The 27,981-nt window shown below is 42.3% G+C and overlaps 2 protein-coding genes and 1 long non-coding RNA gene across 4 annotated transcripts; 1 reads left to right on the forward strand and 2 right to left on the reverse strand.

Moving 5' to 3' along the window:
* Positions 1-9,735, reverse strand: ATPAF1 (ATP synthase mitochondrial F1 complex assembly factor 1). The gene is made up of 9 exons (XM_040566237.1): positions 9,473-9,735; positions 8,738-8,846; positions 8,114-8,164; positions 7,317-7,379; positions 5,941-5,991; positions 3,841-3,888; positions 2,151-2,246; positions 1,490-1,597; positions 1-586 (listed from the first exon to the last, which is right to left on the reverse strand). The coding sequence occupies exons 1-9, from the start codon at positions 9,733-9,735 to the stop codon at positions 392-394; spliced, it is 984 nt and encodes a 327-aa protein (XP_040422171.1). The 3' UTR covers positions 1-391.
* On the forward strand, positions 9,726-12,643 carry LOC121074318. The gene is made up of 2 exons (XR_005822280.1): positions 9,726-9,823; positions 10,426-12,643. It is a non-coding gene; the product is annotated as an uncharacterized LOC121074318 (long non-coding RNA).
* On the reverse strand, positions 12,473-27,965 carry EFCAB14 (EF-hand calcium binding domain 14). Of its 2 annotated transcripts, XM_040566235.1 has the most exons (11): positions 27,542-27,965; positions 27,107-27,255; positions 23,584-23,729; positions 21,653-21,751; positions 18,734-18,844; positions 17,767-17,847; positions 16,701-16,892; positions 15,952-16,032; positions 14,549-14,660; positions 13,796-13,927; positions 12,473-12,964 (listed from the first exon to the last, which is right to left on the reverse strand). In XM_040566235.1, exons 1-11 carry the CDS (start codon positions 27,727-27,729, stop codon positions 12,789-12,791), a joined length of 1,467 nt encoding a protein of 488 aa, XP_040422169.1. In that variant the 5' UTR covers positions 27,730-27,965; the 3' UTR covers positions 12,473-12,788. The 2 variants fall into 2 exon arrangements, with proteins under 2 accessions (XP_040422169.1, XP_040422170.1); XM_040566236.1 differs by lacking the exon at positions 13,796-13,927 and having other exon boundaries at positions 27,542-27,937.
* Positions 27,966-27,981: the final 16 nt, after the last annotated feature.

Raw genomic sequence — 27,981 nt, forward strand, 5'->3', positions numbered from 1 at the left:
TTATAATGGCAGAGGGCACTTAAAATGCCTTTATTGAGAAGAAACACCAATTGTTATCTCTCTGGTGATGTCAACACACTCCACGACACAGCTCCCGTTCTGACATTTTATTTCAGATCTCAAAAACACAGCGTGCAGCAGCTAAGTTACAGGAAGGGAAAACAGCTCCTTCTGACAACGTTACACTGAAGTGCAGTGCTCCAGTTGGGCAACTCGTTACCGCTGCTCAAGTGACCCACGTCCTCAGCTTGTATCGGTGCCAGGCGGGCTTGACAATCACGCTCCCAGGATGTCTCCAGATCCCTCCTGTAGCCAGTCCAACTCCACGGAATGGTAGAGACAGGAACCAGCTAAGAAACCCTTTGCTCCTGGTTTGCTTCACATGCAGTCTCTATGACTTGTCAGAAACCTGACTAGGTCTCAGTGCTTTCCCAAGTCCGCTTTGCTCAAGCTCTGCTATAACTGACATGTATTTAAATTCGTTAGATCTGTGGTTGAAGGTCTCCACTAATTCATAGGTCTCAGAACGATCCGTTGCATAGAAAAGCTGCACCTGATTCGCCAAGCACTGGGCTTCGTGGACCACCTGCAAGTGTAAATAAAGGATTTGTTAACATTGGGTTTTGTTGTTTCCCATTGAAAAAGACTATTTAGGGGCTGAAAGTCAACCTCGTTTTGCAGATCTCTTCACAAAACCATCTCCCTTTTGTTCCTGACCTACTCAGGCACCTGAGCACTGTGCCTACAAACTGTTCTCCTGCTGAGCATACACCTCAGAGGTCAAAGATACACCCTATGTGTCATGACTCCTACCCACTCTAAGGCACTGGAGATTTACCAAAGTCACATCTTTCTCCTCCTATGGAGGACTCGCGTTGCAAAATTTGATTGTCTGCTCCGAGATACAACAGGGCAAATGCATTACCACATAGTTTCGGAAGTGGTGTAAGCGGGTCAATTAGAGGTGGGATGTTTTAATTATCATCTTGTTCCACCGGTATAATCCCCGGTGTCATTAGTCCTAGCACTATACTATTACAGATATGCAAATAACAGTACACCCACACGCAGGGAAAAGAGCAAAGACACACGGAAACTTAACACAAAGCTCTGGATGTCTCTTGCTTTGCCTGTCAGTATTAAGTTTCAAAACACTGTTTCAACTAGTTGGCAGGTAGCAACCACTTTCATTTAAATTTGCTTCCATTAGCAAGAAGACCAGAAGCATTTCTGAGTTTTGCTAATGCTTTACAACAATAAACTATAATACAAAGAATAAGAAAAAAAGTATGTACGAGCTGCAAACACCAGACAGTCAGACTGCTGATTTCCTTCTAGCTTTCCCTAGATTACTAAATAGATTAAATTAAAGAAATCTAACATGACCACTGTTTGGGAAAGCTTCTTCTCGAGACTTAGTTTTTAATTCAAAACTGTAAGAGGAACTGCAGCATAAAATGAAGGAAGCCAATGATTAGATTTCTCTCACCAAGAACTTGGAGTCCATTTCTGCTGTCATTAGTACTATTCCTTTTTCCTTCTGCAGCTCAGGATAATGGTACAAGACCAGCTGGCTCGGAGCAGATTCACCTTGGGTCTGAAGGATGTAAAGAAATCTGTTGGTATCCCATACAGAACTTCAGCTTTATTGCAGATTTTGAGGCTTAATTATAAAACTTTTCAGTATTAACTGCTACGGAGACAATTATTTTTCGGGGCTTAAGGGTCAGTTCTAATTAATAGTTTGTTATTCCTGGTATTTACAGAAAACAAGTGATTTGCAGGGTCAGGTTGGAGTTCTTAACTAGAATCCATTTTACATTTAAAATAACCTGCAACTTCTAGAAAGAGATTTCATTTCATAGCATCTACTGGTATTCTAAGTAGTTTGTGCAAACAGCTCTAAAACATTTGGCTCTTCTATTTTGAGACTGCTTGAATTCTACCTTATTCTTCTTTAAAGAGACATTTAGTACTCATAAACTTACTGAATGCCCATAATTCAGGGCAGTTTTTCACTGAGAATTATTTTCAAGTTAAGCGAGAAAATCTGTTCATTAAATTATTTAGCAATTATATATTGTAACATTCTGACATTATATATTTTTGGATCCTAATCCATTTTCAACTTTTTTATGATAATTACTTACCTGAACATTTATTAGAGAAGTAAAGTGCAATTCCGCTCCTGACCACTGCCCCACAAAGAACTCATAGCCTTCTTTTCTTGGCAAAGCGTACAGAAACTGCAGAGAAGCGATAAATAATTCTCCTTTTCATAAAATAATGAACAAGAATACCCCTGTCATACTGGCCTCCAGCATAAACTCCTTAGTGAGGAACGCCAACAGAAAAAAGGGTCTCTCTGCTTTACTAAGAATGATAGGACAGCAGGAACCAGACTTCATGACCCAGGAGAGTGACTCCAGTCTGATAACCACTGCCCCAAGGCTCAAATTTCACATCAGACCAACACAGAAAAGCCTGCACTGCTGCTTTGTGGATGAGCAGAGGTCATTAATCTTCAGAGCAGGCATTACCTTATTGGTATTATTTCATTAGGAAATCCTCAACGTTGGGACATATTTTTATAGTGTTATATGAAACTAAGGAAAGGACTGTAGAGAATATTCAGACTCTGATCTGTTAGCTCACTTCTAAAATAAATTAACAACAGAAATGGTCAAACGTAAGATGAGGAACATTCAGAGTTTTCAGTCCTGTACAGGACTTGCTCTCATACCATCTTCCCACACCGGGAAGGAGGACAATGTGGGAGCAGAAAAACAAGCAGAACACCTGACTAAACGCCGATGGACTGCACAGAAATGCACTTAAAACTATAAACAACTTCCCAAGCTCCAAGTAGCTTAGGAAGCCAGACATATTTGAGCTTGGCAAATGGAATACCCAGGATCAAGTCATCAATCTGGTGAAGTCTCCCATTTAGATGTAAAAAAAGCACTCCTCAACACCATGACGTCTAGCTACCTTTTGATTTTATAAAGCAGTGAAGGATTTGTCTTAGCAATGTGCAATTTGCACAGAGCCCATGCTTCAGTGCACAAATTACTCTAAAAGCACACTACTTTCAACAAGAAACAATACTAATCCAGCAGCATGTGGAACAAACCAGCAGAAACGTGTTCTTTATCTTGTTAGCTGTTCTTGTCTTTTGCAGTTTAACTTCTTTAAAGCAACAGCATGCTCATTCACACATCTTCTAATTGAAATTCAATTTTCCAATTAAAGTTTACCACAAATCCACCCGAGCCCCATGAGAAACTGTGAACCTCAGCCTTAGGAATCCTCAGTATTTTATGCACTTCAACCGTAAGACAAGAGAACTCACTTTCTCCACACACATGCAACGTAACGCAATGGTGACACACAGCTTATAGCTCACAACGATTCCTCCAGGTTAAAACGAGGATGCTTTAAGCAACAATGAAAGATATACAGGAACATCAGTGAAGCTGGCCTAAAAGGTCTGGCTCTTCACAACGCTGCATGGAAGAGACTTAACCACAAGACATCAATTGAAGGAAACTGGAGGGACGTAGCTAAATCATTCCCTGGGAGATTCTGTGCTCACCTATCTGAGCTCTACACCTCTTCTATCTAGATATCTGATCTCTAGATCAACCTGTTCGATACACCTGAATAGCCGTTGCTTTTATCTGAACACTAAGACAAGTATTTCAACACTTGCATTTTACTAATTGAGCTGATACAATGCATCTGAACACAGGAGGGTCAAAAGTTTATGAATTAGGCTTTGGACAGGAGAAATGCATTACAGCTGTACATGAAGGCACCGTGAATCTCCGTCGTACGTACCGATGGACATTTCTGGGCTCTCTTCCATATCAAATCAAACTTCTCTGCCTTTAGGGAAGGAGAAAGAAATTCATGTTTCACAACACAAACGCGGATGCACAGTTATTCAGAATCGTCTCATTAACCTTTACAGGGCACAACTTCTCCTTACAGGAGGTCTCACTGTGGGAACAGGCAACAACGAAGGCACAGAAGATTATATTAGTTCTCGGCTACCTAAATGTCATGGGTACCCCATTTTAACAATGCTTTCTCCAGGAGGCAGCAGGAAACTCCTTGGATACAAAGCTTTCCTCGTTGGAGGTGGGGGCCCACACTTTAGGCTTACATTAAAACCTCTTTCAGTAATAGCTCTACTGCATCATTTGGCGTCAACAGCTGAATGAGATGACACATCCCTGGCCACAAATTATGGATTTTACATCACAGTCATCTGTTCTTCAGTATTAAAATGCAGTGGGATATTTATCCAAATAACATACTTACTGAATAGTTTTACGTGAAAACCACAAACATATTTAAGTCATCCCTGACGAAACCTGGCAATCTCATTCACATGTCCTCTCCATGTTCCCCTACATCTTTTGCCTGTTCTTTTCTTGCCAGCACCATATATTAATACCTACTCTGTGGTGTTCAGGAAATAAAGCATACGTCATTTACCAACACAAAATTCCTTCATGTATGCTTTTGAGCTTTTGAGAATTATGCAAAGCCTTTCTTCCAGCCAACAAAAAACTTCTGGCTGGAGCCAGCTTTTTCCCCCCTCGATAACACCACAAACTACCTCCCAGTGTGCCTAGAATCTGGTTTGCATTAAAGCTTTAAAAAACTTCCTAAAACAGCACACCAAAGAACAATGCCAGCCCTGCTAATGAAAGGCCCACACCACCTTAACTCAAAACCCAGTTGTGAAAAGCCAGATCTAAAAATCAGGATCACATAAAGATTCTGAAGAGAAGAATAAAAAGAAATCCCAGTCCAGGCTAAGGTTTCATGCAGAATAACAGCAATTAACATCCGGTAAATTTATCAGGGATAAGAAATATGATCTTATCACAGGAAGCACCACGCAACCTCAATGAAAGAGTGCTGCCAATAATTTTAAATGTAAGGAATTAAATCAAAGAATTAACCAAGTGCAAGTTTGTTAGACAAGCGCTCTCACACTGCCACATTAAACATACAAGTTAGCTGCCTGTACTGCAAGGAAGAGGGCAAAGAAAAGACCAATTTTGAGAAAAAAATCTGAAAATACAAATGCTACATTAACAGATACTAGGCCCCTGCAACAAATATTGGATATTCTAAATAAAAAGTGTCTGGAAATTCAGGGCGGGTGTGCAGAAAGAAGCACTAGCTTTGAGACCAACTGATGGGAGAAAAAAAAAAAAAGGTTAAACATTTTTGGATCAAAAGCCTTTATTCCAGGCACTAAGATCCCTCATCCTGGAAAGAAAGTTTTTTCTTGAACTCCCATTTTCTTTCAATGATTCCTTCATTCAACGATTGTGATCAGAATCACAATTAGGAACTGTCCTGTTTTTGGCTAGGATAGAGCTGGTGTGGTGCTGTGTTTTGGATTTAGCATGAGAATGCTGATACCACACCGATGTTTCAGTCGTTGCAGAGCAGTGCTTGCACAGAGCCAAGGCCTTCCCAGCTTCTCACAGCGCCCTGCCAGCGAGGGGCTGGGGGTGCCCAAGGAGCTGGGAGGGGACTCAGCTGGGACAGTTGGCCCAGGCTGGCCAGGGGGATGTCCCATACCGTGTGCGCCATGTGGAACATTACAAGTGGGGAGGGAACAACTGCTGCTTAGGGACTGGCAGGGCATTGTGTAGTAAGCAATTGCATTGTGCATTACTTGCTTTGTATGTATTATTGTGATTTTGCTTCCCTTTCTGTCCTAGTAATCTGTCTTTATCTCAACCCATAAGCTCTTACTTTTTTATCCCCTGATTCTCTCCCCCATCCCACTGGGCGGGGGGGTGTGAGCAAATGGCTGTGTGGTGCTGAGCTGCCTGCTGCGTTAAACCACAACAGAAAGGAAAGCTTTGCAAGCTGACCTTCAGAGAGTGTAACTACAGAGAAACTACTTACAGGAATAACAGCATAAACTGTATCTTTTGCAGAAAAGTACTGATTCCAAATCTGTAGGAAACAAAGGAAATCTACCATTAAAAATCAAGCATCCACCAGTAACGTTAAATGCTTTAAGAAGAATTCCATTTGCAAACAAATCTTTGTACGCACTTTGAGGGATCATTTTTCAGTTAAGCCTGAGTGACTTTCCTGCTAATGCAGCACACTTCTAACATTGCAGAGTACTTGTACCAAATGACAGATTTCAATTAGATAACAGAAAAAAGCAGCGCACTCAGAGGTGGCTCAAGATTTACTAGCTATAAGAACCGCTTCTTATATTCTTCACAACAATCATGCCAACAACGTCTGCAGGTTTTTTGGTTTTCTTTTGAACAAAGAACATGCAAAGCATTTTTAACAGCAGACAGTCTTTCAGCACAGCTGGATGGCAATACCTACATAAAAGCTCATATGAAGTCCTGAATAAATTGACTAGTCCTACACGACTAATGAGAATTATCAATAAAATGTTTAAACAATGAAATGGGGAAACTCAAAAGAAATAAGTTATTGAATCCACTCCCTGCTACAACTGGTCCCACGTCATTCCCTGCAGAACACAATCGCTTCTACAATGTTCTCAAGCTATCAGGAAAACATCAAGGCTTTTGCTCTAAGTCCTGCCAGAAGGCTCCTTTGTATGCGTTGCTGCCTGTAAATGAGCATGCCTACATAAAGTTTCTTGGCATACAATTTGATTAGGAAAAAACTACCAGACCCAACTCAAGCAACATCAGAACTATGGAACAGAAATTATTTATAACCAGATAAAAGGGAATGCAGTACAAAACAAAAAGATATTAGGGAGAATAACTTGATTCACATCGTCCTTGAAACAAACACACCCACCTCCTTCTAACCCTAACTATCTTTAGTATGAGTACAAAGGCTCCTGAATGACAGATAATACAAACGAAGATAGAAGACTGAAAAAGCTTTGTTTTAATTCCTGCAAAATAGACACAGCAAAATCCATGAGAGCTACTGCCAGGATTTCCCTCGACCTGTCTTCAAACCTGACAGGATCTTGCTGACGCCAATTAAACAGCTACACATCAAACGGCAGCAATAAGTTACAGCAGAGAGTTTTTGAGTGATCAAGTACAAATGTAAACTGACTATTATCATGGGGGTACATTCTAGGTGGACTTCCCTATACAGAGAAAAATACCTTCTACTTTTGACATGAATGTGAATGTGGTTCTTATAAACATACTGCCATAGCCATGTTTTATTTTTCAGTCTTATTTTAAGTAAAATTTCTATTCTCCCACATAAATTACTATTAAGCATAGATATGGAACAAAGTTCAGTCTATTTAAATCCGTCACCTGTTTTATTTCCTCTGCTGATTTTTCTTTCACCATCTCCACATTAAGAATCGAATCAAGTGTCTGCAAGAGAGAGCATAAGGAATCTGGCATGGTGACAGTTCTCTGATTCAAGTGAGAATTCAGAATGAATGGATGGATGCAACTACAGAGAACAAAATCAAGCTAGAGGAACTTAATTCAATTTACAATGCACCTTAGTTCTCTTAATTGCCATAGAAACTAGTAAATAGTTAAGTAGTAACACACTGAAAAGTGGATTCATACATTGAAGCAGAATATAAAAGATTCTGTCAGGACATAGAACACACTTTGCTCCAGTTCTGCAGGTCTCTACTGCAGCTGAAAGATGAGCTGTAAGCTTTTCCTCTTCGACCATTTCAAACACATGTTCTATTGGCAGCTTTACAAAGATTGCTAAAATACAGGAATGTTGAAGAGAATAAAACCATCCTCTTGTCCCTCTACTGGCTGAATGCTGGAAATATATTTAAACATTGCAGAGGCAGCTTAACCCTTTTGATGTATTACTGCAAGCTTTCAGATTCTCTAACTAGCAGGAACTTCCAGTATATCTGAGAGAAAGGACTTCATAATAAAAACCCAGAGTGCAAAGAGGTTTAAGACTTGAACGTAATCCCAACAGTAAATGAAAATATTATTATGAAGTGCAGCATAAGAAACATTACTTGTATGTCAAAAAGCTCTTGGGCAAAGTACTGATGGTAACACTACAAATTAACATCCATCCTTTATTTGCTAGCACATCCTCTAACGCTTTGGTTCATTTCCGTTACCTTATCCCGTGTGAATCCTCCCTTTGACGTCTTTGTGCCCAAGCCTTCTGCCTAGAAAAAAACATCCTTCTTTAATTTTTATAGCTGATGCTTTAGTAACATTTATTTGCCTTTCCTGCCACGCATATCATGCCTGCTGACAAAATCTTCCACGTATAAGCTCAAATTTAAGATACTTAAACATTGCTGCAGTGCATTTTACTATATAGTAAGTTATTGATGAGGAAAGGTAAGTAGTAACTTAATGTGAATTATGAATTACAAGGTCAGAAAGGATTAGTTAAAGGAAATTATTATTCATTTGGGATCTGATATTGTTGAATTTTATTTCTTTTAAATTCACTACAGAATGATAAATGCAAGCTGACGTCACTCCATCTGGCCAAACTAATCTGGAATGAATTAAACACTTAAATAAAGCCCTCAAGCTCCGAGTCTACTGCATGGAAAAATAGCTAAATAACATGCTGGAATACAGAATTATGTTTTTAGCCACTAGAGAGTAAAATTCTGGGGCTCCATACCAGCAAGAATGCTGTATGTTTGTAGCTTTATGCTGATACTACATAAATGACAGAATTATAGCTCCAGTGTGTGCAAATTACAAAGAAAAATTGGCCTTGCCTTTTCTTCCATACATCTGACAAACTCGGCTTGCTTGGAGTATCCCACTGGCTGCTTTTTCACTTCATTTCTTTTTTCCATACGGGATTCAAATACATCTGGACTGGCTCTGAATCAGAGAAGAGACTATTAATAGTGCCAAGTGATTAACACCATTTGGCCTTTTAAAGCGTTTCCTGTGGTACTGACCATACCGTTAACCTGTTTTAGTTTCTTCTGCTGCTGTGTTAGCAAAATCGTCCCTTAGCAAATTGATTACCTTGCAGTAGGACCCTCTCATCTACTTGGTGGCAACGACGTAAGGGAATTTCAAGGCAGCGTTTGGCCTGAAGTTATTCTGTTTAGTTAGCGGGGCACAAGGCTAAACTAAACGGCTTTCAGCCTACCCCTACCGCCACACTAAGGGCACGAAGGTGCCCCAAGGCAGACAGACAGCAGCCTCCAGGCATGTAGAGACTGTGGGGCCCCACAAAACACAGATGACAAGGGGATGGCAGGGCAGGTTCTAACTTAACCTGGCTCTTAGGGCACCGAGCCCCTTCATTAGGGCACCGAGCCCCTTCAGGCCAGGCTCCCCCTGCACCCTTCGACGGCCACGACCTCCCTCGCGTCTCCCACCTCCACCCGCAGCCTCCCTCTCCTCACAGACCACGGACCCCAGATCCCCATCCTCCCCCAGCACCCCTATTCTTCCTTTTTCTCCCCCCAAACCCGCCGCCCCCTGCCCCCAGCCACCTGCGCAGCTCCTGGATCTTGTGGCGATACTTCCCGTAGAAGGGGTTCTCCTCCAACGCCGCCTCCCCGGGGCCATCCCGGGGCCCCGTCCCCGCCACGTCCCGGCTCGGCGGAGCCAGCAGCCCGAGGGGCCGGAGGGCAGCACGGCTCCTCAGGGCCGCCCCCCGGCCCAGCCCCAGCCCCCAGGCCTGCAGCAGCGGCCCCGCCATGGCTCCCCGGCCCGGCCCGGTCCGCCCGCCGCACGGCTCCGCCCGCCCCGCCATGCCGCGCCGCGCCGTTCCGTTCCGCCGAGGAGCAGCGCCACAGAAGCCGGGAGAGAGACACGCAGGCTAAAAATGAGCTTTTATTGAGGTAAATTAAAGCCGCGGCACACGGTAACGGGTGGGGGGGGGGGGGTTCAGCCAGCTCGCGCGGACCGGTGAAGCCGCTACACGTTTCCGAAACGGGTACAGGGCAGCCGCGAAACTTGGCAAAGTGAATATACAAAGTGGTCCCGACACAGGAGTGACCGAAAATATAGAAAGAATACAAGCTGGAAATGAGACCGAACACCACAGAGCGTCTCAGGAGCGTCACCGCGCTCCTGCTGTCACCTGGGAGCAGCCTGTCCCTCAGCACCGCGCCGGCCTCGTCCCTCGCCATGCCCTGTGCCAGGGACAGGGACACGCTTGTCACAGCATCGTGAGCCTCTCAGACCATCCGACACCGAGTCACGTCTCCTGCTCACCCCCCCGAGTCCTAAATTATCCCTAACGTGCCCACTGCCATCACGTCACCTCTTGATTTCAGACCTCGTCCCTCCAGCACTTGCTACCCAAGGGCAGGCCAAAGGTTTTGGGGCTCCTAGGACCACAACGTGAAGCCACAAACGTCCCACCAGCTCCTCACTGCCAGCACAGATCCAGACAGGTGCGTTCTTTGTCCCTGACTTCTGTGCCCTCTGCCACCTGCAGCACAAACACACGAGAGCAGAGAATCCTGCAGCGAGAAGCATGCGGGATGGAGACTGGAGGGATGGCAGAAAACCTGAAGGGATCACGGCACCACGCTCTGAGGCTGCAACAAAGAGCTGCCGGCTAGTCTAGGTCGAGCAAAAGCTACTGCTGCACTCCCGGATGGTCATGGTTCATTAAACTCAAAGCACAAGTCCATCCTACACCGCAGTGACTACAGCAATTAGCAACTGACCATGCTCTTGACATGCAAGTGAGCAGCACCACTGAACAGCTGTGCCTGAATGCCAATCGCTTATCAATTGCAACTCAGTTCCCTGGCCACGTACACAAGACACAAGTGTCTGGAGCAGCACACGCTATTCTCAAGCTGACAAATTTCACTATTGCTGTTGAAAAGCCTTCCAAAAGTAAAGCAGACTGTATCAAAACAAAACACTGGTAGATTCGCATGGCAGCACAATAATCCCTTATAATTTAAGGTAGTTTTCATACAAATCAAATTTCCAAAAATATTTTGCAAACTCTGGCATATGGCTATGATACACTATGTACAAATAAAATACCAGAACGGTTACATTTTATTGCTTTTTTTTATTATTTGGTTAAGGAATTATAAGTGTATAAAAGAGTATGGGAAGCTGCAAGAAGCAGATATTAGCTTCTTGTCCTCATAAAGCCAAGGTTGGTTGGTTTTAATTTGTTTTTAAATACTGTGTTTTAAAATGTCACATCAAAAGCATCTCCTTAGCAGGTCACGTCTGCATTACCCAAATAGGACAGAAGAGCAACAGTGAAAGAAGCCTAAGCAATGAATAAAAGGGTTTCATTTTGCACATTCCTTCACTGATACACACTTCCAGAATACAATTATTAATAAAACTATAAACATCCAATCCAAAGTTACACAAAATTCAACCGTTATCAACTGACTTCCACATAAACTGATGTTTCTGTGAGGTGGGTAATTTCCATTCACTAATCATGCAAAAAAGACTCCCAACAAGATCAGTGATACTGTGAACAAAATCACCTGATGTGGCTCTGACCTGGCTTGCAAAAGAATCCCTTCTCCATTTTATTTTTTTTTTACATTCAAGAAGGTTATAAACACAGTGTTTACATCCACTAGTATAAACACACCCTGAAATTCCTCTACCCTAGTGAAACCTCATTTAAAAGCACTCATCAGTAGAGAGCATTGATGTGATTATACAATCCTGTCCTGCCTTGTACATCCTTTTTTGACAAAGACAAAAGTTAGGTACCAAGAAGCAATCACATGCACGTTAGACAGAAAACAACCCACAAGTTCTACTCCAGGCCACTCCCACCTACTCACAATCCTACTGACAAGGAGCCTTACTCAGGGCTCTTCATCAGTGACCCCACCAACAGCGGGTGGAAGAAGCCAGCAGCATTGGCAACCTCATTCACAAAATCTCTGGTGACCAGCCAGCGAGACTCAACACACCTCTGACTGCTCCCTGCACAGCGCGCAGGGGTATGAACTATCCAGGTGCTACTCAGCAGGCTGCATCGCAGACTTTTACCTCTTAGGTATCTGTTATTCAGTAGCTTTTTTTTTTTTAAAAACAAAAAAAGATAGGCTCATCTCACAAAATGTAATCTGGACGCAATACAGCAAAGCTAAAAGAATGCTGAAGTGAAAACCCAAGCACTTGGTAGGCAATTGCTCCTGTAGGCTCATGATAGAAAAACACATTCAACTCTTCCCTCTAAAAGTAAGTCCTGCTATAGATGGACATAGTTTACCACTCCTTCCTTCCTCTGCCTGAGTCCAAACTCATTCATGGATATACTTAGTCAAAACTAGAATTTTAGTTGAAGCTCTCAACTATGCCTTTTAGCCAAATCTCTCATTATAAAGTTTACTACCAACGCAGCCCCTAATGCAAACCTCCCCTTAAATATGCATAATTTACTCTATTTCAAATATTTACAAGCAGAGAAAGCCCATCTTTACAAGACAGATCTCTTTCTGCTTTACATAAAGTGCAACTCTCTAATTTAAGGCAAATTTCAGTGAAATATAAAACCATAGTTTTATTTTTGTATTTTAAATTAAAAACAAGAACTCCCTTGGAAAGAATGACCAAGAAAAGCATCTAAACAAGTGTGGGAATTTTCTGGATTTTAACAGTCCCAATATTATGTCCTGTCGACATCTAAACTTGTAATTTGTTTTCAATAAAAGGAAAAAAAGTGGCAATGTGTACAGTAATTTCACTCCAAAGATCAGTAAAACACTGGGAAAGTGCAGACAGTTTTTTTCATATCCCGTAGTTTCCTTTAGCTACAGTAGCGTCCATCAATATCACATTTCTAAATATATGTATCTCCTATATACCTAAAGCTAATCTCAGTTCTTGTAATGAGTATTTCTCATCTCCATCTGTGTCAAATTTCTTCAAGATCTCTGAATCCTGGGCTATAGAGCCAAGCAGCTTTTGAAGATCTTCAAAAGACAGTTTTCCGTCAGCATCTTCAGGTGCTTTTTCAAACAAATTCTGAAGATCTGCAAAGAGAACAATGATTTAGAAGTAATTCTTTGATGTACACGGGAATACTGTGTAAGTTACTCTTCCAGTTTCACTGCATTATGTGTTACTACCTAGTAATTGAGTAAAGCATCCCCAAATACACAGCTTGCCTTCTGTATTGTCATAAGCTGTCAGTAACAGTTCAGAAGTAAAAAGCACAAACATCAACATTTCTGAATTAAATTACAATAAGTCTAAAAAAATCCCTATTTCTAGCCACATCTAATAGCCCATTCTACCACTACCCACTGCACAGAGATGCAGTTATCTTCCACAAAAGCAAGCTCTGAATGACTGTTGCTATACCAACAGCACAGATCATATAAAGGGAAAAGTGTCTATTCATTTCCTGAAGCAAAGCAATGCCCTTTCAGTAGCTGAAGAGATTGAACAGCGAGATCCAGAAGCCATTCATTCCACCAGGCAGCATTCTCTTAAAGTGAGGAAAAAAAAAAAGAATCAAAGAGGAAAAAGAAAACAACGTGCACATTCACACCTACTTCGTTTTCCTTCAGCACCCTAGCTCTGCCCTTGACTACTCTCCCAATCTGTTGGGCACTTGGCACAATACTTTGGCACTCAGAACACATCCCTGACCTTAATGCACGCGCCCGTTTAAATCCCCATTTCTTTTATATATGCTATTCTTTTCTCTCTGTTAAATCTGTGGTTTTCAACCTTTTCAACTTGACCAAACTTCTCACAGACTGTCCAGACACTAACATAATTCCAGCTACACTTAATGTCTCCTGAACATTCGCATGAAACATTTACAAAAAGAAAAGGTCAGCCTAGAAAGGACACACCTTCTATGCTGGAAATTTCTGGCAAGGACAGATGTCTCAGCTGTCCGTTCTTCTCTGTGTTGTCATCAGCTGACCTTGAAGTCAGCCTTGAAAGGTCTGTGGGCTTTGCCGTAGTACTCAAACTACTTTCAACTGTTGCAAAACAATTTCTGTTAGTCTTATTATTTCCACAGAATTAGTCAGCAGAAACAAACAGGAAAAAGCCAGTAGAACTAATTCAAAGATTTTTTACATCACACATGCTATATGGGCTAAGAATAGTGCAAAATTGTTTCAGGATATAGTAGTGTTATCCACTTTTACCAGAAGTGGAAGAACAGAAGGAATGAAGGCTTATTTTTGGACAGTTATACAGCTTTAACCTTCCACGCTGTACTTGTGGATGTATATTTGTAAACCTCAAACACAGAATGACTGGTTGGCAAGTGCTTTCTACTTCCTATTCTGAAAGCAATGAAAAAACTTCAGTAATTCAATCTATATCAGCCCACCTGAGCTGCTTTTACCATCTCCTCCCTTCTCTGGGGATGTATCATTGTCTACTTCCATAATAGCAACCGCTGGAAAGTTGCTAAGGAAACTTTTGTATTCACGTGTCATTTTCTACGTCTTAGACCCGTTTTCTGCCCGACTGAACTCATCTTCAACAAAAATCTTAAGAAAGCTGTATAACTTATTCACCTTCATTACTTATTCTTTTAATTACACCCGGAACCTTAACCTTTATGGATTACTCTTGCACAACATTCTTACCATTCTTTGATGCCTCAATGGGACGGTCATCTTCTGGTTTGCTTGTGAGAGCACTGATCAGCTGAAGCTTCTCTCTTAGTTTTAATACCTGAGAATCTCTGGTTCCTGGTTCCTGCACATGTTGAAAATAATTTTCTTAAAAAGCACCCTCTTCAATAGACAGAGGAGATCAGAACAAGAATTCACCTAAAATATCCAAGTACTTTTGAATGACCTAATCATTTAAAAACTTGATCGCTATCATTTTCAAAAAAAGCCATGGAAAAATTTCAGGAGTAAATTCACAAGTTCTATAAAAAGAAATAGACTCAGTACCTCAACCCAAAAAGTAGGCAAGTATTTTGCAGACACCAATTTCAAAATAATGTGACATTTCTATATTTCTTATACAAATGAGTAAGATACTCACAAACGATAATATGGAAAGTCAACAAGTGTACTTGGAATGAACATTTATACATTAATTGAATTACATAATTGTTTCAAATGTTTGTTTGCAGCATTGACTACTTTCAGGTAGGAATTACTATATCACTGTCAACCATCGCATTTTTTAGTCTGGATCTCTTCTGCTCTTTTACGATAAAATTCCAGATTACAGGTTGCGTTCACATCAATCCAAGCCTGACATGACAGCGTAGTCAGTTCACTCATCTGCCTTCTTGCCAGAATGTGGAAAGTAACTTTAGCACTACCCCTCATCCCTAACCCACAACTTGGCCGTTCAGTTAAGTCTGTTAAACTTGCTCACAGTCAGTTATTCGATCATTACTGAGAGAAGACTTTCATCAATATGTGGACTCCACTAGTACAAAGTTTCTCTAAGTCAAATTTTGGCTGTTAGCTCCTGAGGCTACAGCTCTGAAGTCAGAGGACAAACAGGGACTGTGCAGGCCTGGGCAGCACTGCACTGTCTTCTTGAGTTCCGTCCTCTCACCCTTTCATGATTTCCCCTATGATGCACTATGTTTATTAAGGATAAACATAGCCCAAGAAAGTTTTTACACGTGGAAAAATGTCATAACACCATTTACAGAGTGAACCTAGAATAGCTGGGACAGCTTTGCTGAGGGCATGACAATGGGAACTCATACTGAGCCAGCTGCCAGAGTCCCTCACTGCACTGGACCATGGTCTGAAAGACTTTCAGCTGCATGAAAGGATATTACAGCAGCTCTGCTGTGTTATCCCATAGTCAGAACAACAAAACTTTATCACAACTTTTCTTCCATCCTAATTCACTTCCTGTCCCCAAAATGGGGTGGGTAAACTGTCCTTCTACACTGTACTTTTAAAAGAAACTGGGTCAGATAAGCCTACTTGCAGATCGTTTCTCAAACATGATTTTAAGACAAATGACAGGGTCTACTAACCCAGTATAGGTTTGCGTTTCCTTACTTTACCTTCAGTTCTTTATTTGAATGTGTTTCATTATCTAGTTGATCTTCATTTTCCACTTTTAGAGAGGTAGTTGTATCATTCCCCTAGAGTGAAAATGGAGGAGAGCTGAGTGTACGCACGTACTTATTTTTAATTTACATTAATTTTCTATAATAAAGTTTCTTTCCTTCAAATATGCCAGGCACAAAGCAGGATAAAAACAGGACAAGTACAAGCTAGAATAAATATCAAGACAGTGAATTGTATAAATTTACCACAGCAGTGTCAGCATGTTTCTTGCTGTTCAGTATACAAAACATGTTCATAGAGTCTGGACTCGGCACAGCCTACAGAAAGGACTGGAAAGATCTGTGAACATATTTAAACGCTTTTTTGAGCATTTAAGTACTGCTGAACAATCCAGAAGCCCACCTAACTTCCTGGTGGTCTTGACAGATGCCCTATATGCCGGAGAGGCTTGCCCAAACATCGTTAAAGAGGTTTGGAAACCCCATCCCATTAAGCAACTAAGTCTTAAACATCACAATGTTTAGGACATTCTTCTGCAGATTCTGAAGGGAAGAAGATAGGATTTTCTTTGAGGTGGTCATTAAGTTACATATTTCTGATCAGATAATCAAATTCCAGCTTTTTTAAATGAAATCCTAAGCCTCTCAAGTTTTACTCTCACTTCTTTAGTTGGGTCATAAAAAGCTACAAATGCACTGTGTAGAAAGAACTGAAATTAGCAGACACCCACAGTCACGCTTACCGCACTGGTAGACAAGTTGTCTCTTTTGTCCAGTTTATTCACAGCAACGGGAGAGTTTTCCAACAGCATAACCCTCCGGCTGAGGTTACCAATGGCTGAATCCACATTTAGAAGCTTGATATCATTCAACTTCTGGTACACCACTACAGAATTATTTAGCTCCTCCAAAGCTGCATGGAGTGACTGGCTTTCCTGAAATATAAAAAAGCCAGAACATGGCAGTTTACTTCGCTTCTGCAGCGCTCTTGCTATTAACAACATGGTGACTGACCCAGTTTAACCGGGAAGGCTTCAGACTGGGTCTCCACAGAAATGCTGAAAACATTCAACTGGAAGCTTCCAGAAAGTTATTCCAGCTTTCAAAGTTTGAAACTGAGATTTTCCTCAGGGCTAACCGCTTTGTTGCTAATGTAATCAATTCAGCTGTGCCAGCAAACACACAAAGCCTATTCATCTAGTTTTCCAGAGCAAGCCTGGTAACTACACCAATTATTTTTGGATATACTCTGGGTAGCCAGAGGGTCACTCTAAGAAGCTGGTATTTATACATAAGATTCAGTTTGAGGAATATAATAATTGTATTAAATACAAATAAATGCACTAATTCCATTACAGGCCATTTTGGCTAATCACCTTTTTATTTTTTTAATCCCCACTTTCCACACTTCATTACATTGAGGGTGACTCAACACATGCCACTCCCAGATTTGCTCAGGTTGGCAAGTACCTGCCATAAAATCCATTCAATAAAAAGCCTTTAAATCATTTAAATTTACATGAGCAAAGTACACAGTAACTTGTTTGATATTCCATTTCAGACGTTCTACTCCTCACCCAGTTAAAACACACCAAAAGAAAAAAAAGGTACTCTCAGGCTAGAATACTTTTGTGTTTGCACATGCACAGGAACAAGCTACAGTAAAATTATCTTACGCTTGGTTTTGAATTATGCCATCTGTATTTTGCCTTCATAAAGCCATACTTTTTTACATTACAATATTGTAAAACACACAAAAAAGTTAAGTACCACTTGTACCAATACTCAATACGCAAGGGAGAAAAATACCTGTTTGCAATTTTCTGTCTGATTTCTCTCAGTCCTTGGCAGAACAGTGGAAGGAAATGAAGTTAGCTGTTTCAGTTCCTTCTAAGGAAAGAAGCAGAAAATTATGTTACCAAAAGCTCATAGAAAATACAAAGCTTTTAAGAACTGGCAGAATGTAGGTAAGGATGTTTTATTATAATTAGTGTCACTCATGCAAACAGTATCTTAACCAGACTAATACAGTTTTCTCTTTCAAACACTGAGGATCCAAGTATGGGTTTGGGGTTGTTTTTGTTTGTTTGTTATTAAACACTCCAATTAGGTATTCTCCTTTAACACAGTCTTATGATACACATTTCACCACTTCTATACAGGCTACACCTATAAAGTTTCTGCAGTACCCACTAACTAAATTAAGTTTCAAAAGGTGTCTAATGAGGGTATTTGCAGGAGAAAAAGAAATTATCCAAAGTAATGCTGTATTGCATTCTAACTGAAAAAATATTTGTTGACTCTTTTTCCACTGGATTAACCCCAAGCAAGAGAGGTCAGTGTAAATACAGCGAACAGTTTCTGGTAAAGATGGTCAGTAATTTTGTTCTCACACACATCCTTAATTCAATTGTCTCGACACTTTCACCATACCATTCTTAAGACATGGTGCAGAGAGTTACACCATAAGCAGTACTCTGTATCACACAGCAGGAAAGATTCCCAAGGCTCCACATTTGTGTAGCAGCAAGTAAAAATCTGCAGGACAGAAAATACAGTAGGAAGCAACTATTCTGGCTCTAGAAAAACACATACTTGGGACCACATAGGAGATGCTACGCAGGATAACAAGGTCAGTATATTAATGTATCAGGCTGCACCTACTGAGACCTAGAAAGTGTTTCAAAGATGTAGAACAAGAACTTAAGAGTTCTTAGGCTTGTTTTATATTAGGCAGGTAAACTTTACACAGAGATAAATCAGTGCATTTTCTTACCACTTCATTCTGGAGTATTTCTATGGATTTCTTGTATTCTTCAATAGCTGTCTGTATGTTTTCAACATCATGAGAAACGCTGGTAAGAGTGCTACCTATGTTCGCCACAGTCTGGAAGAAAAGAGTAAGACAAAAATCTCAGCCTGCCTCAACTGCATTGTTCCAACGTTTCCATTTGCTAAACACAGTGTTTTGTTAATGAAACAGCAGGCAGGCTGCCACAAAAACAGGCAGTCGATTTTGGAGGATGCAGAACTTCCTTCACAGGCAAAACAGCAAACCATACCCAGGGCATCTCAGGGCCAATAAAATGCACACACCCCCCTATACCGTGACAGCTTAAGCCAGATGACCAAAATTACAGGCTTACTACTCCCAGAGCAATGCAAAGGTTCTGGCATTAAAAAAGTCCCGAGATGAAGAAATCTGTCTTCCTCTCGGCATGGAGTATTTGTATTAAACACAAGGATGCTGACATCATCTATTTACCCTGCCTTAATTGACTTTGAGGCCTACCTGTCAGACACTTCATGCGCTGCAAAACTGGTCTGCCAAAGGCTGTTGTCTAGATTTCCAAGTATTGCTTTTTTTAAAATGAAAGAACAGCTCTGAAGCATCAGGAAAGCCCCCATGAATTTCACAGGTACAGCCAGTGTGCTGTGACAGCCACCTCTGCTTCTGACTACTGCGCTCTCATTCCCCCGTCACCTATTTGCACTCCCCCTACACCCAGACTTCAGAAGCTATTCTGAAAAGCTGCACTGGCGTTTTACTAGCTGATGGCATAGCTCCATAGCAGAGTCAAAGTGTCAGATAGGACACAAACGCTGATGTAATAGGACAGAGCTCTCCCCTGTGCTTCTCATTCCATTTTGAATACTTTCTTCAATGATCAAAACAAGTAAAACCCATCTAAAAATCCCCTCTCCCTATGAGCCCATCACATTCACAAGTTCTTACGGCACATGAGTGACACCACGGCTACCCAGAGTATATCCAAATGATATCCACACAAACCATCCTCCACTTCTTTCTTTTTGCAAGTCTGAACAATCTCCCTGCCTTGGAGGACCTCAGAGCACTCTTAGCACCTTTCGTCAGTCAGAACACAAGCCCCTGCGCAAGAGCAACTCCCTCAGTAACCCTTCAGGACTAACTCAGCAGGCAGCTCCCTGTTTGCAGGATGATTTGATGAAAGAGGGCTTAAAAAAAATAAATTCAATTCCAATAGCAGCCCTTCCTTCAAAAAAAAAAAAAGCAGGTGATTCCAAATACAGTGGATTGCAACAGATAGTTGAGCAAGACATTTTCTCTAGACCTATCAAAAACCAGGCCACCCACCTATACCCACTGAAGTTCTCCTGTCTGACAGAAGGTACTGCAGCACGCACACAGCCAGGGGTCTAAAAGAAGCCTGAGCTTTGAAAATTATTGCTCTTCATTAACATGACACTGAAAAAAAACATTAAAATTGTTGTATTTAAACTTCAGAATAGTTTTTCTATGCTCAAAACATACTTCCTAGAAGGATTCCAGCTCTGTTTTTATAACATCAACCTTCTGAAATGTACATGCAAGCAAAGATGGCACCAAGAGAGAAGAGGAAACAGATGCCACATCTAGCACCTTACTTCAACTCAACAGAAGAGACTGAAACGAACCCTGAAAGTTCTTTGATTTTCCACAAAGCGTGACCAAACGCGGGCTTATTTCAACAAGAAGCCCTGCTGTTCGGCAGCTCACTGCGAGCTGAAACTTGTTGGCCTTAACAGTTTGTCCTGACAGTACTGTAGTAAAGGCAGCAAGATCACACCAAGGTTATTACATAAATAAATTAGGTGTGGGTTCTAGACTCTAAGTACTTCTTTACGACTTCTGACATAACGCAGTGAAAATCCAGCACGCTCCTACCAGCAGGTTAGAAACAGCTTTATATTCCCCCCAGAAAAAGAACTCCTAGCAGATCTGACCAGCCAAACCACACTAATTATTTTGCATATGACCAGCTTGTTGATTATGCATGAATTTTGTAAGGATAGGAAATGAGGAGAAGTGGAAACCCGTAAAAGCTACAAGGAGAACTGGACTGACATTAGGTGTTAGCCCGATATAAATATTTATTTCTAAATAACAGAACTGCCATGGAAGACCCGGGAAAGTTTCAACAAACCTTTCTTTTTACCAAAATGAACAGGCCAGTTCTTTGGAAAAGAGGGCTCAGCTAAGGCAGACAGTAAGACACTGTATTAACAGAGGTCACTTCATAAGTAAGCCTGTGCCGCCCATTTGGGCACGTCTTCCAAGGAATTGTCAAAAAAAACCATCTCAGTACAATGTATGTTTTACTGTGCAAGCACTGAACTGCTGAACACCAAGAAAGCTTCCACGCTACTGTTCCAGGCACACTGCTCCCTTCTGCCTGCCTCAAGACCACAAACACAGAGACAGATGTAGTACTGTATTGCTCATTATCAGGATTGTTTCCAGAAAGCAATGAATTTCTATTTCTTATTAAAAAAAAAGTCAAACTAACTTCCTATTTGCAACCACCACCGTAAAGCTGCAGACAGACTTTTTGCAAGCGTCTTAAACAAGATTAGGAAGATTAGCAACCTGAAGGAAAGCAACCTCCAAGGTAAAGAAGTGAGAACATAATACAACCAGAAACACGTGAATCTCCAAAAAGGGAGAGCCAAATCCTTCTTTATTTAAAAAACAACAATAAAAAAGTCTGCCATACATTACCTTAAGACCATACTCTATCTAAAGTATGCGAACCACAATTTAAAAACAACAGAGAAGCCACTATTTCACACACGCGATTCATGTAGCTCCCGTTGTTACCGCTGTCCCCAGCAGCCCTGCTGCAGCACAGCACTACACAACGCATTCAGCGATAGCCACATGTACAGTACTTGCCTTCTGAAGTTTCTCTACCGTGACAGGAAGATAAATCAGATCAGAAGCGGACTTTATGTTGGTTTTGAGATGATTTACTGTTGAGGTCAATAGGGAAATCTAAAAACAAAGAGGAATATTTACAATCAGCCAACATAATCCTGATTCTGACCTTTCCCAATACTAATGGCTTAATTTGTAACACCAAAACATAAGACACAAGAAAAAGATACGTACATATACAGACACAAAAACACCCTTGTCTCTAGGATAGAGGTCCTGCTTAGGCTATATTAAAAAATCTCCTGCCTCTTGCAACAGAAGCAAATTTTTTTTAAACTGAATGAAAAACACAGGGTACCGCCTGCCCATTTTATACTCATCCCCTTACGGACAGGTTGTTGCCCAAGGAAGTTTTTTTGTTGTTGTTATCTTGCACAAGAAACCTTTACGCAGAGGAAGCAGACATCTAGTTCTGCATTTAGCAATCACAAACCCGCCCAGCAAAACCCAGTAAAGCCATGCAACTTCTCCAAATGAGCGACAGGCAAAGAATTTGCACGTATCGCTCAAACCTTCTGCTGCAGAAGTGGTTTCTGTCAACTCTCTTACCCAGATTACAAGTGATTTTACAAGTCTTAATTTTTCATCCCACACAAGAGGCTGTCAAATTACGAACACCTACAAGCCGGTCATTAATTACTAATAGCACTTTAAGATCAGTTTGCAGCCAACAATAGTTGAAACAAATGAAGAATCATTCTTCCCTTACTTGACAATGAGAAAGTAGAACAGATAAAACACACTTTCTTCTAGTTAAAAACTAAAAGTTGTCTTGCAAGCTGAGAAAAGGGGCAAGATCCTAGTTTTATAACAGGCCAACCTTGACCAGCTGGCCTACAGAGTCTCTAGCTCCACAGCTGTGAATATTGGCTGAAATAATTCCCAGCAGTGTATCCCAACAATTCACGGAAAAAACAATAACTGAGTTCTGGCTGAGACTGGAACCAGACCCTGAAGTAACTTGAGGGCCAGCAGGAACCATGTCCCGAGTGGTTTTAACATCCAGGTGCAGATAATAATTGCCTTTTAAAAGTCCAATGAGGCACCTAAACAACTGTGAGTAACATATATTGTGCTAAAGAAAGCAAGTCAAGTTTTCAAATGTATTTAAGGGCACTCAACATAAGCACTCAACCACTGCATGGGACTGCAAATAAACCAATCCAAGCAGGCACCTCAACCGTCTTTAAAACTTAACCCAAAGTCCCAACATCAGAGAGGGCCACCCCACACGTATCTCTGGATACCACTAACTGTGAGCAGGTATGAATTTTTACCCTCCAAGACAAGAATTTCAGTAAGAGCCTTGCTGCATGCTTTGTTTGAAGCATGAGCTAATACATCAGCTGAGGAAACAGCTTTCCATTAAGCGGCTTAGTTCTATCACAGTAAACAGAGCTAAGATTTACACCAGCTCAGGTTGCAAGTGTATATTAGCAGATTTTACATTCACGAGACATCAGTACTTCCTTTGTAGCAGCATGAACTCGCACTGATTCGGGCTAACTTCACTCCGTGCACATGAAACGTTTGCAGATACTCTCCTTAGATTTGAAGTGTCAAATCTCTCTTCGTAAACATCACGGTTATTTGGCAAGAAAATAAGAACTGCACAGTTCTTAGGTTTCCTGAAATTCCTCCTCAAGCCTTCCCACCAGTTGCATAATTCTTCCTTTTTGCAACAAGTCTCCAGTCCAACTGGACGTTCTACCTTCTTTTGTTTAAGAAGAATACGTTATTTCAACTTTCAAAACAACATTTGGCATCTGGTCACAGAAGTCCTTGGAGAACGGCTCACCGCTGCACTTAGTTACATAGGCACCCAAGCTTTTTTTCTGCTCGCAGGCTTACTTTTTCTGTAAAGATGAAATTGAAGTGATTCTTCTCACCTGTTTATTGATCTCCGTGATATTTATCCAAATTTTACTTAGCCCCAGTTCTCCAGTCTCAATTTGTTCTAGCTGCTTTTGCTTCTGCACCAAATCTTCATTGAGTTTAGGAATTTCTTGGAACGACGTCTTTTGATTAGATTCCACTAAACAAAGAAAAAGAATAAATTTAATCAACAGAAGTCCAGGGAAACAATGTTGAATAAGCAAGAAACAAATTACAAGCAACAAGGTCTAAAACAGCCAAAGGCAGCATTAACAGTTTCTGCAGGAGCTTATTGCCACTTCTGATTTCAGCATTTGTTGGGAACAACTCATTTTTGTTTTTAGGAGTACAAACGTCTGCAGACAGAATCCAGAAAGACCGTACTAAATTTAACACTTTGCAACAGCACTGTCACTCTAGCAAGCCTCAGCAGGTCTTTTTTTTAGTGCAGTTACTTTGCATTACTTTCACAGGGGGGACACAAGGTAGTAACAGAAACGTAAATAAGAAGTGCCAAAAGTACCAGGGCAAAGCAGGCATGCGAAACGAACCTCGATGCCCTTTTCAAGCTTACAAAGAGGCTGCTGACGATGAAGTGAAGTCCAAAGAGATTAACGTGATTACAGTTCTTCCATGTGACAGAAAGACAACTGAAAAAAATGCGTACGCTCACACGCTAACATCTGTTGGTAAACAAATCGATAAACAAGTGCCTTGGAAATAAAGTCAGTTCTTACTGCACTTGGTACGACAGAAGGGGCGAAACGTGGCTCTCCCCAGTTCTCGTGAGCCTGAGAAATGCAGCTCTTCCAGGTCTGCAGTGACTAAGCTGTTTAGCTGCAAGTGCTATTAAGCAATCCTAAATCCCTAGGTGTGAGGAACAGGTGAGCAAAGGTTTTGAGATGGAGGTGACAGGGCTCTCCAAAGCCCGCACCTCTGCTCTGCGAAGGAATGCTGCAGTGCTCCCCAACAAACTGCCGACTTTCAGACCCCACACTGCCGAGAGCAGCGCTACCTACATGGTGTGCATCCGGCAGCTCCAACAATAAATTCCCACGTATGACCCACGGGGCCAGAGGAGTTGCCCTTCAGAAGTGCTTTTGGCCCATGCAGGAGTTGACTAAAGAGACACAACTGGAAACCCATGTGTTTTCTAAAAGCCACTTCACTTAAAACAAATTCTAAAGTCACTTATAGGTATGCAGTAATCTGTACCGATCACTCAAGACCCAAATAACACTTCTGGTTAAATAAGGCCCTAAAAAGTACATTTCATCCAAAACAGACTCAGAGCTGATCATGCATTTGCATACCTTCACGTATGCACTCGGTCTGATGTCTTCTCCCCAGATTTCAGAGCCTCCTGCAGACAGATTACTGCCTGTTTTGCCACTCTCACGGTGTACAGCAAGACTCCACTTAAGAGTTTTCTACAGTGCTAGAGGGTTAAATACTACATGCGTTCTCAGCACCCTTACTAAGTGGCAACACCACAATGACTTCTCCCCACCCCGAACGTACTAGAGACACACCTAAGTCTTATTTTTAAAAATGCTCTCATACCATAGTTGGTTCAGAGGATGGCAGAACAAGTACCACCACGGGAATCTGCTCTTCCAGCGAAAAAAAGACAAAAAAACAATGAACCTTCAGAGGAGGAAGACTTTTTCCAGAGCAGCCAAAGGACTGATCCCTGTACGTTTGTTCCTCCTTCCACCCACCTGTTCCACCAAAGTAGAATTTACCTTTTGGGACCAGGTTATCCTTGCTGTCTGTTTTTGGTTGTTGTCGATACTGTTTTTAAAGCTGTCTCTCACAACGTGACTCTCGTCCAGCTCCTAGGCATGCCATTGCAGTTACAAGGAAGGACGGGACTATTTTATCACCGCACAGAGGATTAGACGCACTGGTTTTCTATCACAGCTAGTAAGGAGACAACAAGTCCATCTGTGGTTGTCAGAGAGCGCGCTCCAAGCAAACAACTCTTTAACAAAGAAGTCTGTAGAACAGGAGTGATGAAACTTCACTGCACCAAAGCCAACAAGTGTCATCACACCAGACTTTTCAGTGCCAGTAGATACTATTGCTTAAATTAGATCAGTCCATGAAGAGCAGCAGGTGGCTTGCCCAGAACAAGACGAAAACAGGCACTGCAGAGCTGTTCAGCAAGTTCAGAGCCACATCGCAGCGCCTGTAACTGGGCACTCCAGTTAAGCCTAGTTTTAGGGATTTGGTGTCAGTTAATCTAAAAAGCTCACCTGACAAGCAGCGCCTTCTCTTGTAGCCTGCCAGAAGATTTCAACTCAGCAGACAGCTGGTTAGCAGCTACTCCCCACCTGGCAGCAACGTTACACACCCTAACAGGAAGCCCAGGACACCAACAGCAGAGAGCTCCTCAAAGAGCAGCAAACACTTCCTCAGCGTCTCCTTCCACTATTAGCGGATCAAGCCCTCTGCCTACCTCCAGCCCTAGCACCCTCATACTTTTCAAATCAATTTCAAGAACTCTCTGGCCTTATTTTTAATGTCTTTTTCATGTCCTAAGCAAAAATATATATTTTATATATATACATATATATCCAAAATTAAGGCCAAAGCCACAAGACAAAATCTGCAGTCAACAACGATGCTCTTCAAGCAAACCATACCTACTTAACCCACCTGAAGTGTCCACAGACTACAGGAAAGTTCAGGATTCACTATCATCTGTTCCCTTCACACAGCTCCTCAGCTTATCCTTGCCTTTCTCAATATACAGGATTTTAAACACCACTAAAATAAGTCACCAAAATGTACCCTGTATCCAGAGGTATGCTATAGAGACCCAAAAGCACGTTACACGCGAGTCCTATTATTTGTCACACCTCTGCACTGCAGCAGTTGTTTTAGGACTAAAATCTTACATGCACAGAGGAAACCTGAGACCTCCAAGCAAAATGCTTCACGTTAACTCTGTATTTCAAAGTATTCAACATGATACAACCCCACGCCACATCCAACAAGACAAAAAAGTTGAACAAAGCTTGGCCAATGAAAGCCAGATAAACATTCTAAAGATATACAAGAAAAAACATAATACCTAAAAAACATTTAAATCGCAGTAGCACAACCGCAAGTATTAGAGGCTTTTAAACAAGCTCAGGACGGGAATATCACTTTCCATTAATATTATCTGGAAAGAAGCATCAAAACTCCCCAGACTACTTTTACAGGGCTTTTCAGAACTTTGTATTTCTTTTTAAACTGCGGCTTTGGAAGGGAGCACTCCCAAGCCCAAAGTCTAGAATTTCAGAAGTGTACGTACAAGCAAAGTCCCTCCGAATCCAGCATTCCTGCTCCTCAGGAGGTACTGAACAGGCAGGAATACATAATGCCTGCCTTAGATTTGCTCAGCCTCGTTATTTTTGGTTCAGAGGACTCTTCAAAGTCACAGAGGGTTTGTCTTAGTGCCTTCCCGCTCTGAATAAGCGGGCAGGCGACTACAGCTCTTCCTACTGCCCAAAGCAAATGTGAAATAGCATAGGAACGCATACTTACTAGTTCGAAATTTCTCTTTTATCACATCCAGATCCTCCTTGAGAGCTACCTGCATCCAGACCAAGCCAACACAAGCCACCACGCAGGCAGCAAGAATGACAAAAGCGCATAACGGGTAACAGAGTTTGCAGCATCGCAGATAGTCTCCCCTGGGTAAGAGAAAGAAAACAGACGGTGAGTATTCAAGAGTGCCTAGAAAAGTTTTACTTAAAATGCTGACCTGTCAGAGGAGGGGAAGGGTACACAGGCTTTGTTTGACAGGAGTTAAGGGGGAGGTTTTCTAAGTGAGGGTGCAGAGGGAGACAGGCAGCACCCCCAGCACATTTAACTTCACCAACCTCGCTGAAACGCCCCCCCAGCCGCCACCCCTAACACCACGCACCCCGACCCCACAAGGGCAGACCGGGGAGAGCCCCACACCCCCCCAGCCCTCACTTGGCGAAGCGGCCCCGCGGCCCCCCCAGCTCCTCCTCCTCCTCCTCCTCGGGGGAGCTCGACTCCGAGTCGGAAGCGGGGGGCTCGGTGCGCAGCAGCCGGTGCCCGGAGCCCTTCTTGGCGGCCTTCTTGCGGCGCCCGTCGGCGGCCAGCCCCAGCAGGGCGTTCAGCTCCTTGCGCTTCTTCATCCTCTTGGGCGGCGGGGCGGCCACCGCCTGCTGAGGCCCCCCGCCGCCGCCGCCGCCGCCTGCCGCCGCCGAGCCCCGGCTCGCCAGCTCCGCGGGGCCCCCGCCGCGGCTACAGGAGCTGTGCGGGGCGGCTGGCGGCGGTGCTACCGGTGCTGCTGGTGCTACTGGTGGCGCCGGGGCTGCCCCGCCGCGCCGCCGCCGCCCGCCCCGCCCGCGCCATGGCTGCTCGCTCTGCCGCCCCGCCGCGCCCCC

Source organism: Cygnus olor, chromosome 8 (genome assembly GCF_009769625.2).
Source record: "Cygnus olor isolate bCygOlo1 chromosome 8, bCygOlo1.pri.v2, whole genome shotgun sequence".
Taxonomy (NCBI): domain Eukaryota; kingdom Metazoa; phylum Chordata; class Aves; order Anseriformes; family Anatidae; genus Cygnus; species Cygnus olor.